This window comes from Temnothorax americanus, unplaced genomic scaffold (genome assembly GCF_048541705.1).
Source record: "Temnothorax americanus isolate GAGA-0224 unplaced genomic scaffold, ASM4854170v1 Scaffold17, whole genome shotgun sequence".
Lineage (NCBI taxonomy): Eukaryota > Metazoa > Arthropoda > Insecta > Hymenoptera > Formicidae > Temnothorax > Temnothorax americanus.
In genome coordinates, this window is record NW_027509307.1 from 933,554 (window position 1) to 947,279 (window position 13,726).

The window sequence follows — 13,726 nt, forward strand, 5'->3', positions numbered from 1 at the left end:
GGAGGTGACCCGTCCGTTGAATTCGGTAATAACCGGTATTTTTCTTGAGATTTAAACTGGCGTGGAAATATATATATATATATATATATATATATATATGTATTATCGCACGGATGCGGGATATTATTTATTAAACCTTTTTTTACATTGCGCAAAAATTTATTAAATTATCAGTATGCGCGAAGTACGGCGTATATGGCTTCCAATAAATTATTCCAAATGAGACAGAATAACATTTAAAACTCGTTTTTTGCGAAAAATTACGTATTACCATTCATTTGTATCCTCTATTATATAAAATATTTATACAAAAATCGATACTAATAAATACGTATACGTATAATTGATTCTGTTAGAATCTGCACGGATACTTAAAAATACGCGAAAATATCGATTGAATTTACACATAAATTAGCGTTAAAAAGAATGGATAGAACTTTATTAAGCACTTTATTATTTATAATTATATCTTGACAGCGTTCACTAAAGGGAACAGTGTCGCGATTTTGCTGAGTGAAAGAGAATAGATGGGTAATTTTGAATGCCTTTTTACTTATGACTCTTTTTACTATTGACTCTCTTTCTCTCTTTCTCTCTCTCTCTTTTTCTTTCTCACTTATTTTATCGTTATATTATTCGAAGTTCGCTTCTTTAGTTTTGTCGGGCGTAATGTTAAATAAACGTAACCGTTTGCTCGAATCTGAAATTTAGATTTTGCTCGCAAAATAGTCCCGTTCTTGAAGAACGCGCATATATTGTCCTCGCGTGCATCGTGACGAAACGAGGAACAAATATTATTTCTCGTACCGCCGCGGCGAGAACGCCGCGTTCCCACGTCCAGCGCATCGAGCGCTATCAGCTAGCATCTCTCTCCCGCCGTGATCTCTTCTCCCGGTCGATTGTTCGTGCACGACCTGCGACGCTCGTATCTACTCTCCAACTTTAAGTTGAAACGAGATTTATTCCCCGCCTCCATGCCCCATACAAGAATTCGGCCGGTCATATATTTTAATGCGATATCTCGTTACGATTATAGCGTTATAAGCTTCGCAGTCTGCCGGACTGCGTTAGCGTTTAATGCCATCGTTAAACGACACATGGCGTTACTTTTTTTTTCAAGATAGGGGATTTTATTATCGCGATATGAGTCTGCGATAAAAATCTTGCGCGAAATTATACGAGAAGTAGTAACCATTATCACTGCTATTATTACCTATTAATATTGCACATTCCATGATATACATATATGCAAGTCGTTTACAGCGACATTTGTTTTACAATGAATATGTAACGCAGTCGCAGCTGTTTAATAATCGATAGCAAGCTCATAGTAATCTCGTAGTAATAATAATGTAATATATTGTCATGACACATTACACGCATCGATACTGACATTATATTCGCAGTATGTGGTTACGTTATGATATCTGTTTTATTAACATTACTGAATCGCGTTATTGCATATATTAGGTACATATGTATGCAATAACTCTCTACATATTTTTCTAACGTTACTCCATTCTTTAAAAGTAATAAATATATTAGTATATTAGTATAATAAGTATAGAAAAAAACAGTCGGTGTTTATTATTAAATTAAAATTTTTAATCGTAAATAATATATATATTATAAATTTGTAAAGAACAAGAATAATATATAGGATGTCCTAGATTTAAAAGATACTAATTTAACTCTTTGAAAAATTTGTAATAAAGTTTTCCTTAGCAAAAGCTTTCGTAGTAAGATATAATTACCAGCAATCTTTTTTACACCAAGAAGGAAAAAGTTTCTAAAAATTGAACTGCGATAGTGTAAATGTATACGCAATGTTGTATTTCAATGAAATTTATAGGTTCGTGAGAATGACATATTGACATTTCATATGATATATGCGTGCAAACGCGCGTGTGTATGAGGGTGTATCTGAGTTAGGCGAACCGATCTTGAAAGACTTCGACAAAGAAATGGATGGCCACATACGGTCAATTTATTTTTGCTTTACACACGGTACACACAATATAGGGTAACTCAAGAATAAGTTATCAGTGCATTAATTATGTGTGATGCAAGCTTGCATCTTGTATAATTTTTTTGTAGTATTATTATAAAATAAACGTCATTCGCTGTTATAAAAAAAAGGTTCTATAATTTTTTAATATTATTTAATATACAGCACGCGAGGACAATATTTAATAGATCTGTATCTTTATCGTGACATATCAGAAATATATTAATCTATTATCGGTGAATTTCTGCCGCGAACTTGTGGGAAGTACGACGGTACATTATTATCTACTGCGCTGAGAGATTTTCCTTTAGGAGAATTAGAGACAGAAATCCTAACATGCGGATGTTAAAAATGTAAGAACTTTTAAATGAGAAATGCGTGAAGCTAACTCGTTGGAACCTACGAAACAGAAAATGTATAAATCTCTCATTAGATGAGTAATTATGTAGAAAACGCACTTAATTGCAGTAGATATATTTTGTACTTAATAAAATAATAGTAAAATTTAATAAATTACTATATTGAATTAAATTATATCCAAATATTAGCCTTGCAGGTAATAATGGTTATTTTACTACCGTTCTCAATACACGGAGTAAAAGTATAACATTGAACCGTTCACAGTAGTAAAGGTATATTATTGAATCGACGTCTGCGATTTTTATTCAACCATTCTTCTGAGAACGGAACGTACTATTACGCGTGTCGTACATTTTGTTGAAAAATCTCATATATACATATAATATTTCTACACGATAGAATATATTACGTATAATGGAAATTCACACTTGATAAAACTTGTCGAACTCGTTGAGATAAACCACGGTATCCTAGTTTGCTTCATTGAATAAAATGGTGATGCTTCGCGCGATATGTGCGCTATTCATTCCACGGTTTGTATAGTTTCAAGCATGGAAATAGCGTCGGCTGCTGGGGGCCACTTTAGCGAGTAAAGTCACTACAGCAGCTTTTACAGGAATTACTCGGTGAATCGCAGCGAAGGAGCGCGCTTCGACATAAGTAAAGTGTACACGATGGATTCATCGCGGTGTAGCTAAAATTCTAACGTCCGCGCCGCTTTATTGAATTAATCTTAGTACTTATTCTTAGTCTAGGAGCTTTTACCGGCAATCGCGGGAATAGTGAAAAATGAACCTATTTATTTTGTTTAAGACGAAGTATCTATCAGACGAAGTGCTTCAAGTTTAGCTTCCGGATATATGTGAGAAAGGTTCTCACCGTTATTGAAAATCATTGCATTCATTAGAATAATTGAAAACGCTGAGATCCTGCATGATAAAGATCTTAAACGATAAATAAATTTAGATCGTTTCTTACTCGCTGCAGCGTAACGTGGTTCTTAGAAGCGAGAAAAAGTGGATGATTTAACGAAATCGGCCGTGAAAGTTAAGATCGCAAAAGGAGCTATCAGGTGGAATTAGCATGCGAAAGTACAGGATGCGTAGATCGCATGAAAGGATGGTGCACGATGGTGAAGAGACAACCCCATGTCCCGCACGTTTGTCGAATAAATTACGCGATTGCTAATTAAATACGATTAAAGTAGCTTATTAGAGTTGGCTCGTTAATCATCCCTCTTGAGCGACATTTTTCCCGTGGATTCACATTCGTACAGTTGTTCAAAGCTCCGTGAACGCAATTTTTTACAAAGTGCTGTTCTTTTGATGGAAGAGAGATTTCCTGTTCGTTGCTTTAATACAAGCGGGTACACATTAGCATCAAATAATAATAGTTAAAGAAATGACATTAGATGATAAGAATATCAGAATAGATAAATCGCGATTTATCATAATTATATACTCTATCATAATTAAATACGTATAAATAATTACGGATAAGTAATCAGATCAATATGTATTTCACACGTTACCGCAGAATTGAACGTCGATTAAATAAGGTCGATCCTTTGAGAGAAATTTAATTCGGGTTTATCAAATAGATTTATTAAATTTTATTCTTCGACAAAATAGCGTCTAATAATTACATGTACGCAGCGGAAATTTAACCACGCGAAACAAAGCCCAGGGCATTTTGGTTGCATTGAATATTTTATGAATGTTATCCGATCGATCACAATCTACTCGATTGTAGTAATTACAATATTGTGACAATTGTGACCGATCGGACGCAATTGCAATCTACAAATAGCAATTACACAAAGTGTTTTCTAATTCGGAAAGAAATGTATCGATATAATCTTCGTTCTTGCTTACGCTTCAAAATCACTTCTAAGACGTATTTCTAAGACAATTTCTAATTCTTTTACGTATTGAAAAATATTCTTGATCGCTATATTTACCGGCAAGAGTTACACGAATATATTTGCTTCCGATTATTTGTCATTTGTTAATTCATATTCTTCCGACGGAGGGAAGGGAGAGCGACAGCTTGAAGCAGAACTTTTTTCCGGGCAAGACTATCGTTCTCGCTATTTCTCCATAGCTCGTCCGGCCTACTTTCGCGACGGGAAAGACTAGACGAGCTGGTTGCGCGGCCAATTTTCATAGCGCTCGACACCAGGACGAGCGGCGTATCTCATTGCAGTAAGCGGACGACCTAATTTCATAACAATGCAACCCCCGGCAGCGAGCGCACGCGCGCGCGGGTCTGTGCAAACGAGACCCAAACAAACAGAGGCAGGGTAGAGAAAATGGAGATGGGAGAGGCGGGCCGTTTTACCGCTACCGGGCTGCAGCACGGGCGAGCACTGGGGTTCCGCAATTTAGAAGGGTACCGGTTTTATGAGCCCCGACGACGCGTTATTTATACTTACGCGTTAAACGGAAGGGGAGAAGACCCGCTCGTGTATTTCGCTCACGTCGAATGGTAGCCCGGCTTCGCCGCCCGTTCACGATTTGTCTATTGGAATCCATTAGACTCCGCAATTTCTAATTACCGCGCGGAAGAAGGCGACCGACTCTCGAGGAAACCACGAAAGTTACGAGCTCGCGAGACGATAACGAAGTAGCAAAAGACGCAATTTTAATTTACAAAATTACTCCCGCGGGAATATGCTCGCCGAAATAAAGCACCGTTCGTGAAATAACGTCTCCGAGAAGTGAATATACATGCATTTATGTGTTTGGCTGAAGAAAGGTCCACGAAAGGCTTAATTCGCCCGACGGGACGAGAAGAGATGTAGAAAGAGAGAGAGAGAAGAGAGGGGAGAGAGGGGAGAAAGAGAGGAGGTAGACAGGGGAGACATCCTCCCCCGCGCACAGCGGTTCTACGCGTTCGCGGCAGTCGAAATTCATGCGGTGCAGGAACTGATATTTCTCAGAAAATGAATCACCCTTATACAAACGAACCGACACAACGCGGTAACAGCGGCACAATAGTCAGACAATAGCAAAAGCGCGGGTGGTTGCTGGCTGGTAGCTAGCGAAAGGGACTGGATGACGGGGGTATGGGGGGACGAAAGGGGGGGAAAGTAGCGGAGGAATGCGAGCGCTCGGGGAGATGCGCACGGCGAAGGTGGGAGATTTCGTGGGTCGCTTCTCCCCCTGCGTGTGTGAAACGTATATACAGGTGGCGAAGGCGAGGATGAGGGGGAGGACGAGGAAGGATGGAGGGATGAAACTGGGCTCTCCAGACGGAAACAGGATGAAGGTGCGCCTTTCCGCGTATAAACCGCGCCGAGCCGTACCGCCAAACATCATCCCCCCCCCTTTCCTCTACACCCCGCGCAAATTAAATAACCCACATCCATTAAAGGCGTTGCCGTTACTCTTCCGGGTTCGTACCTGGTTACCGAGCACTTAATGTCTAATTAACGTATTACGCAAATCGCCTGATAAGAGCCGAGCAAGTGCGCGAGAGCGAACGTCGCGCGCCGCGGATCGATAATTTATGATTCGTCTGCGCTCGAAAATCCCCTCCATCGTTCACGAACGCTATTCGCGTCCAAGATGAAAACCGTAGATCTCGTTGAGTAGAAAAGAGGATTAATCCACTTTTGCCAATAACGAATCAAATTTGCTTTGACGAATTTCAGATGAATCTTACGCGTCGCGGAGATAATTTCCACGGTCGATTCTCATCAAGGTATTTTCGTCAGCCGACATCGTTCCGTGATCTTTAAAGATGTGAATCGCATCTTCGTTGTAAGAGCAATTATAACGCACTTATTACTGAGCTCGAAAAAGATCTTATTAATCTGAATGCTCTTCGAGATACCGGTGCTATTGAAGTCACTTATTATTTCGAAGCTGCGTGGATAAGCATTAATCTAGAAAAACTTAACAAAATTAATGCTTTGCATCACTTTATATCTGCATCATATTGAACTTTTTAATAGTGCAAACTATAATTTACTTTCACAATAAATGATTACTCAGTAGTGCCAAAGTAATTAAATAAAGATCAAACAATAAATTAATAAATATAACATGGTTAATTATTTAACACGTTAATATGTTAGCCTTTTTGAATATAATATTTAAGATCATGAAACATGTTTTCAGAAAAATTCGAACAATTGCTGAAACCATTTTATATACGTTTTTATACGTCATCAAGCCGCATCGTTAAAAATGCATCTCACCGCCGCAAACACAACAGCGTGCTTATCCGAAATTACATTGCCTTGCAAACGCATGAGCATTAATTAATTACAACTACGAACAAAGCGTATTAAAAAATTATAAGTTATTAATGACCAGAATAGAATTATCTCTGATATTCTATACTTCTATACATAGAGTCAGAATCAAAGCCAAAAGAAGGTTACATTTTTCTTCTTCATTTAATCATAACGGAATTTTCTTTCTTAAATATTGTTTTCGTTTTATATATATAATAACGTAACTTTAATACCAGCTTAAATATGACGACTGATTGTGAAACAAAAGTGAACTTTTGTTAGTTATTAAATTTCCGTGTGTAAATTTATAAATTCAGTAAAAGCTTTTATTAACGACTAAATTTTTTCGCGTCTAAATTTTTAAAAATAAGTACTGACGTACGCATTTTAGAACGACATTTTAGTATACTTTACTTAACTCTAAAATGTTAAACAAACGTTCCAAGCTGTTGTTTTACAAGCGTTTTCTAAGTCAAGAGATTTAAATTACATGAATTTCCTTTAGATAAAGATAAGAAAAGTGAAGTAACACATGTAGCCAGATTTCAGCGACACGATGACTGATGATGAGAAACGATTCTTTCACGGGTACTGCGCGCGTTATCACATGCACCTATACATACATATATTCAAATGGCCGTTCCTTGGTGTTCATGAAATTTAAAACCTATCGACCTGCATACAGCAACTAGATTCTCACGAGATTGCTCCTTTGAGGTCTGGTCAATCGCGGCGGCACTCATAGTCCTGGTTTATCAAGCTGCCCTTCACTCTCTTGCAAGGCTTTCATGAAATTTAATAGGTTGTTCGATATACTCTTCGCTTTTTCATGTCAAATCGGTTCATAAGAAACAAAGGACGCCGACGCTAAAAAAAACTTTTTTTTTTTTCGAATACTCTACTGCCTCTTATACAATCTTTGACTACCTTTTTCCTTCGCAACATTTGATTTTATAATTACGCAGCGTAGTTACATATTGAATATTAGCAACGTTGAAAGATACTTTCAATAGAAATTATAATTTTCATTACTATACGTTTTTCTTTTAATATGTATATTTCTGATATGCACTATATGAACAGCTTATTTTGAAAATAATGTAAATAATCTTCGTTAAAATCTTATTTAAGACCGATGAATCAAACGTCGCACCCAGATTTTAGTTACACTCTATACGTTACATAACTTGATTTACGTGTTCACATAAGAGATTTTAATCTGCATTCAATGAGGGATGATATTATGCACATCGGGCACGCGATCATCCTGCGAAGAATTGAAAGATATTTATGCCCAGCTACCATCCCCTGTGGAAACGATACTCCCTATCTCGCGTTCCGTCGCCAGTATCTAATAGCCTCCACTCCTTATTCGTTTCGTATAATAAAAGGCGGCATTTTGTAGAGAGACGGAGTCACCTCCGCCTTTTACGCTCGCTCGAAGACGAAACGCTTTACAGGGAAATTCAATAGATAGCCGGTCGATGGAGAATGTTGTAGAGATTGTTCCGCCGCGCGTGATCTATGGGGGCACCGTGGCCCGGTCTACCCCATAGCCTTTTCCAAGTATCGAAGTGCCTACGACAACTCTCCTGTTCGATCCGCCGTTCCTCCTGAAACGAGATCCAAGTACAGAATGATTTGTAACCTTAGACGATGTTGAAAGAAAGGAAGATATTCCATGCAAACGTAGTCGAACAGTTGCGAAATACAATATCGATTTGGAGTTTCTCATTTTGTAAAGTATAGTGAATAAAAAAGACGGATTTAAATATTCAATTTAGATATAAAATCAGCAAAGTTCTTTTTTTAAATACCGCGGTGCACAAAAGAATTGATAAACTGCTAAGAAATATTTACGATAGAATTTCAAAAATACCATTTTTATTAAAATACTTCTTTTATATTTTAGATTTTAAAATTTTATGGTAACTATATTAATTTAATATTTGGATTAATGAAATTTAGATTCATTTTCATTCGAATTGTCACACGCAAGTTATATTTACGGAATTGTTCAATCGTCTGTCACATCATAGTTGAAATTTTTTCGTTATTTAGAATAATATAGAATAATTGGATTATCGAGATGAAAGAGATAAAATTGACCGGATATTAAAAATGAAGTATTTTTAAATCCAGTTTTATTTTCGATCCAGATTTAGCGAGTACAGTACCCTTATGGACCGTCCGCTTGATTTCATCATCCGCAATGTCGCGTCGGCACGTGGAGATACGCATGGCATAATCAATATGATTCAATATAACAGACGGTAACGAGATTGCCGAGAGATCGGTACAATTAATCCCATTTCGAATTACCGTTCGACGTCGCGCAGTCGTCATCGATCATACGGCACTTACCAGCGCCCTGTCCCGCTTACGTCGTATTTGCTCGGCGAGATCCGCGATGTATTCTCGATTGCCAACACCGAGCGCGCGAAACCTATAAAAGAAAAGGAGAGACAGCCGTCACACTCAGCTTTCATATCCTTTCTTTGATGGGCACGGCACCCCCCGCGGAAATGACGGGGGCACGTGCGCCGAGGCGCAGATTACGGGAAATAAAGGTTCGAGGGGAGCACCGCTATCTAGGACGAACCACATTGGGTTTCCTTGAGCGAACTATTTAATATCATCGTACTCAAAACGTGAAGATGGAATGCAAATGAGACTGACGGAAGGATTTGGGTGCGCGGACAAATATGGTTGAAAATAAAATATTCAATTTAGTCGAGAATAAGAGGTATCTTTGCGAACGAAGAAAAGTATGCAATATTTGAGCGAGCGTAACAAAATTGCTTCAAAATAATAGTATAATATCTATGTCGGTAAAATGATTGTTCTCGAAAGAGAATGGCAAACCACCGAAAGTATCTTGCCATGAAAACTCATCTAATAGGCTATTCGGAACTGGCGTTAAATCCTATTTACGTAAAACTATAAAAAGACACACACTACAGATATGTACAGAAGGGGTCTCCACGTTTCTAATGGCAATGTAAGAGGATTAAGAAGGAAAAAGATTGTTAAATGTTAATATCAAAAATATTGTGTATATAAACTCTTCCTGTTTCCAAGTTGGCTTGTTCGCGTTACTTTTTATTTATTTTTTATTTTTTTTTTAGAAGAGTTCTTCTATTTCCGTGTTAGACTCTATTACATTTTCCAAGAGCAGTCTGAAAATAGCATAAATGGCCGTAAAATGACGTTATTTCTCTCTCTCTGCATTGTCGTGAATCGTATATATAAATATCGCAGGTGACATGACCCAGACGATTCATCTCTGATTCGTTTCGAAGTCGAACGCTAAATTAAGCCAACTGGCGCGAGAAAAAAGAGCCGTTTCATTCGAACGGCTACAGTCATCGATATTTTCTCGATGCTTTGAATAGTATTTAACGACTTTGCGCTCATAACTCGCACGAATACCTCGCATAGCGCGCTCGGGAACGCGCGCAAACCAATCGAACGCAATATCGTTCCTCGTGTGTCGCCAAATTAAATACTTGCGCCCGCAGTGCCGAGGTACCTTCGCGATTTTACCGTCGTAAAAAAAAGAGAGGCACATGCAAATAAAATAGAAGCGCGGTAAAAAGCCTCTTTTTTTTTTAAGTGAATAACGCCCCGAGCTCGCGCCTCCGCGTTTTTTCTCCGGGTTATCGCCGCACGGTGACAGATAATCGAGGGTGATTAATTACTACAGGCGATGCAGCGTTTGAATGTCGGCCAACTGTGTTATAAACTACGTCGCACACCTCCGGTAACGCAACTTTCTCTCATACGCTATTCCATTAAACGTTATCAAAGTGTCTCGTTACATGTCAGGTTGGTGCTGCTTCCGTTCCCGTCCGGCGCTGCGACCGTTTACACGCAGATTTATCGAACGATAAATCAGAATTACCCTATCGGATGCAATGCCAGAAAAAAGTCACATTAATTACTCAATCAACTGGACGGAGAACTTTGAACATTAAAAATGTTTATGATAGGACAATGATATTAACAGTCACGTTAGCAACTCTCTCTTTCTCTTTCCCTCTTCGATATATCATACATCAAATTTCAAACATTGTACGATTGCACTGTAGTGTACATATAAAGCTGTTCGTAATTTGCATTAAACTATTTTAGAAAATCTATTTGCACAATATACATTTAGCTTCTCCCGCTTCGCGCGATGATTGCGTATAAGTACACGTTTCGAAGAATTCTATTCAAAAATAAAAGATTGTCATACATTCAAACATAGTTTTATTATGTATATCAGAATAAATATTTCAGTATATGTATAACGCGTAATTCCGCGAGAAATAAGAAATTCACATTTAAAACTTTTCCCGAGAAATTTTAGAACAAGAATATATTTGCGTGAAACGGCGCTATATAATGATATATTTATGCAGGAAGCTTACGGTATAACCTTCCGATCAGGCATTTCTTAAAGAGTCGACTATATCTCTCCGAGGAGTAAATTCTTCGTGGAAAAATATTCTTTTACGTTGGCGACGGAAAATTATGCTGATGAATATTTAGAGCGACGTTAGCGCACAAGGAAGGAAAATGAGGGTGAGATTGAACAGGAACAGGTGAAATGGTCGAGGTCGAGTGCATCCGGGTCAATTGGCTGATTACCTGTAATGTAGTTATATATCCCCCGAGTGTCGTATCGCCACTAACCAATTCTCCGGTCACCGTCGTGTCTTGTAGGGTTTGTCATACTTAGGAGGACGCCAGATGAAAAATTGATTGCAAATACATCGGCATTATATATATGACCGAAAATTGACATTTACTACGCGACAAAATGCGAACGTGCGATGTCATGTCCGCGTCGTTCTGCTCGTCTTGTTTTTCATTTTACATTTTATACGAAGAGCGCCCCGGTGACTTTTCAAGTCAGATTGTTAAAATTAAATAAAAAAAAAAAGAAAGCACGTCAAAAATTAAAAAAGTGGACGAGAGAATAAAAAGTGGTGGAAATAGCTGAGAGAATGTTAGGTAAAAATGTTCCGAAATATAAAGTAGAAATCTAATACCTGAAATATATGTATATATTTAAAATATATGTAGTGATATATATATATATATATTATGCGAGATGTTCGCTTTAGATTTATTTAATTGCAGTTCTAACACTCTGGCATGCATATCTTCCCATCGAAGGGATGCGAAATATCAAATGCACTTTCGACTAAATGAGTGATCAATAAAATTTTCATCAAGTAAATTGCGGGATAACAATAAGGGCTTTTAATATCAATTACGGTAATGAGTAAATGTACGTGATTACAGCCAGTTACGTATATTTATCCCAGGCATGCTGTTTATTGATTATCCCATCATCTCAACATCTGTCACCTTCAGCGTTTGCAATTTCATATGACGCGATGAATCTGATTGGACAGTGTGTTAACACGCTATACAACATGATATTCTCGAGTGTATTAATATAAAAGCACAAAAACAGGCATAACATTCAATTGTCACTTTACAATTTTAAGCAATTTTGTAACGTATTGAAATCCGGTATTTACCGTTTTCGCAAATTTATATATTCGACGCAGAGCGACGGAATGTTTTGCATTCATCGGACAACGAATCGATCATTTTGGGGGACAAACAAGCTAATATTCAAACACGGCCACCACCTCCCCCATACTTACGATTCTATCGTGTATCCCGGACGAGTGGCATCCGTGGCGAGGTAGCGCCTGGTCTGCGGATACGATTGATGGCGTCTGCTGGTTAACAAAGGTACCAATTCGACACCACCCGTAAGCTCGTACACCTGAACCTCCTCCTTGTAGAAATTCCTCGGGTCCTGCACCGGTTGTGTTTCCGAAGCGATACCTATTGGGGGCAAAAGACCGACACGGAGACGAGATTCAAGCTCCGGTAGCAGCGAGAAGCAAGCGGCAACCTCTGCTATTTACCTGGCGACGCCCTGTCATCGTAGAATTTATTCACGTCCACAACAGCCGGAAGGTCCGTGTTCCTCTTGTATAGTCTGTCGATCGTGGAGTTGCTCGTCCAACCCTGAAGCAAGTTGAAGCTTTTAACCAGTTAGCGTTCTCCTCTCTTCTCTTTATTATTACGTTTAATTCCGTTCGCCAATTTGCTACTTTGTACTTTATTTATACTTCATTTTATACGTATTTATCTTTTAGCACTCATTTAAATAACTTTCTATTTCCCTGTTTTTATTCAATTAACATTTTAAAAACTGTCTTGTGAAAATCTCGTGATGTAACCTACACCTTAAATGTCACCTTACAAAAGAGAAGGAAAAGATATATATTGAAAAAGATATCACATAATTTTATATAACATAAAATTCTAATATTTTTGTAATATAAAAAACCGTTCTCTGAACATTACTTTATTCTTATTTAAAAAAATTTCTTTCCAACTAGATTTTTTATTTTAATTCTTCAAAAATTTCTATGCCATCATGTGCTATAAACTGTACGGAATTTCAAAATATAGTAATGTAACACATCAGAATACATATAAGTCTTAGGGAAAACGTAAAATCGAAGTGCAGAAAGAATAACAGTTTAAAAAAAATCCCCGGTATCGTAATCAGTAGTATACTCGCGGTTTGATCCGACCAGAGTTGCGCGTTCATTCATCAATGTCGGTCTCGTTAGCAGCAGGCTGATTACAACGAAGCTCGCCGGCTTATTATAAGGAAAAAAACCACGCTATAAATCCGCCCACCATAAATCCATATCCGCAGACAAGTATACACGGCGACGAGACAGAAAAGGGAGGTCGCACGCGCGCATTCGGGAAGAAGCGCCACGGGCTTAAGAGATATACATCTGATCGGTAGGTATAAGCATAATATGAAGGAGCCTGCGCGCGTAATAAGAGGGTAACTTGGCTTCCAAAGTGGAATGCGCTAATAAATTTCCGTCTAAAACTTTCCGGTCGCGCTTAGGAAGGCGCGCCCGGAGGATCGTTCAATTAGCCCGGAGTTATGCGCGTTGCGCACGTTCGAGAGGCGGCGGCGGAGCGGTTAATTAAAAATTAAGAGCCGCATGCTTCTCTCCGAGGAGACATTCGAGGCCGCCGTCAGAAACCACGAGCCCGGGGGAAGCCCGAGGAAG

General features: G+C 38.4%; 1 protein-coding gene across 2 annotated transcripts in view; it reads right to left on the bottom strand.

Annotated features, from left to right (window-relative positions):
- Positions 1–322: 322 nt before the first annotated feature.
- LOC143895790 (uncharacterized) overlaps positions 323–13,726 on the bottom strand; it is a 32,065-nt gene continuing 18,661 nt past the window's right edge. Inside the window, exons 8-11 of one of the 2 annotated variants that reach the window (XM_077403137.1) lie at positions 12,548–12,650; positions 12,278–12,464; positions 8,976–9,057; positions 323–8,224 (exon numbers count right to left, since the gene is read on the bottom strand). In XM_077403137.1, coding sequence (XP_077259263.1) covers positions 8,078–8,224; positions 8,976–9,057; positions 12,278–12,464; positions 12,548–12,650 — 519 coding nt within the window. In that variant the 3' untranslated portion in view covers positions 323–8,077. The remainder of the gene's footprint in view (positions 8,225–8,975; positions 9,058–12,277; positions 12,465–12,547; positions 12,651–13,726) is intronic. The other variant, XM_077403138.1, reaches the window with a different exon arrangement.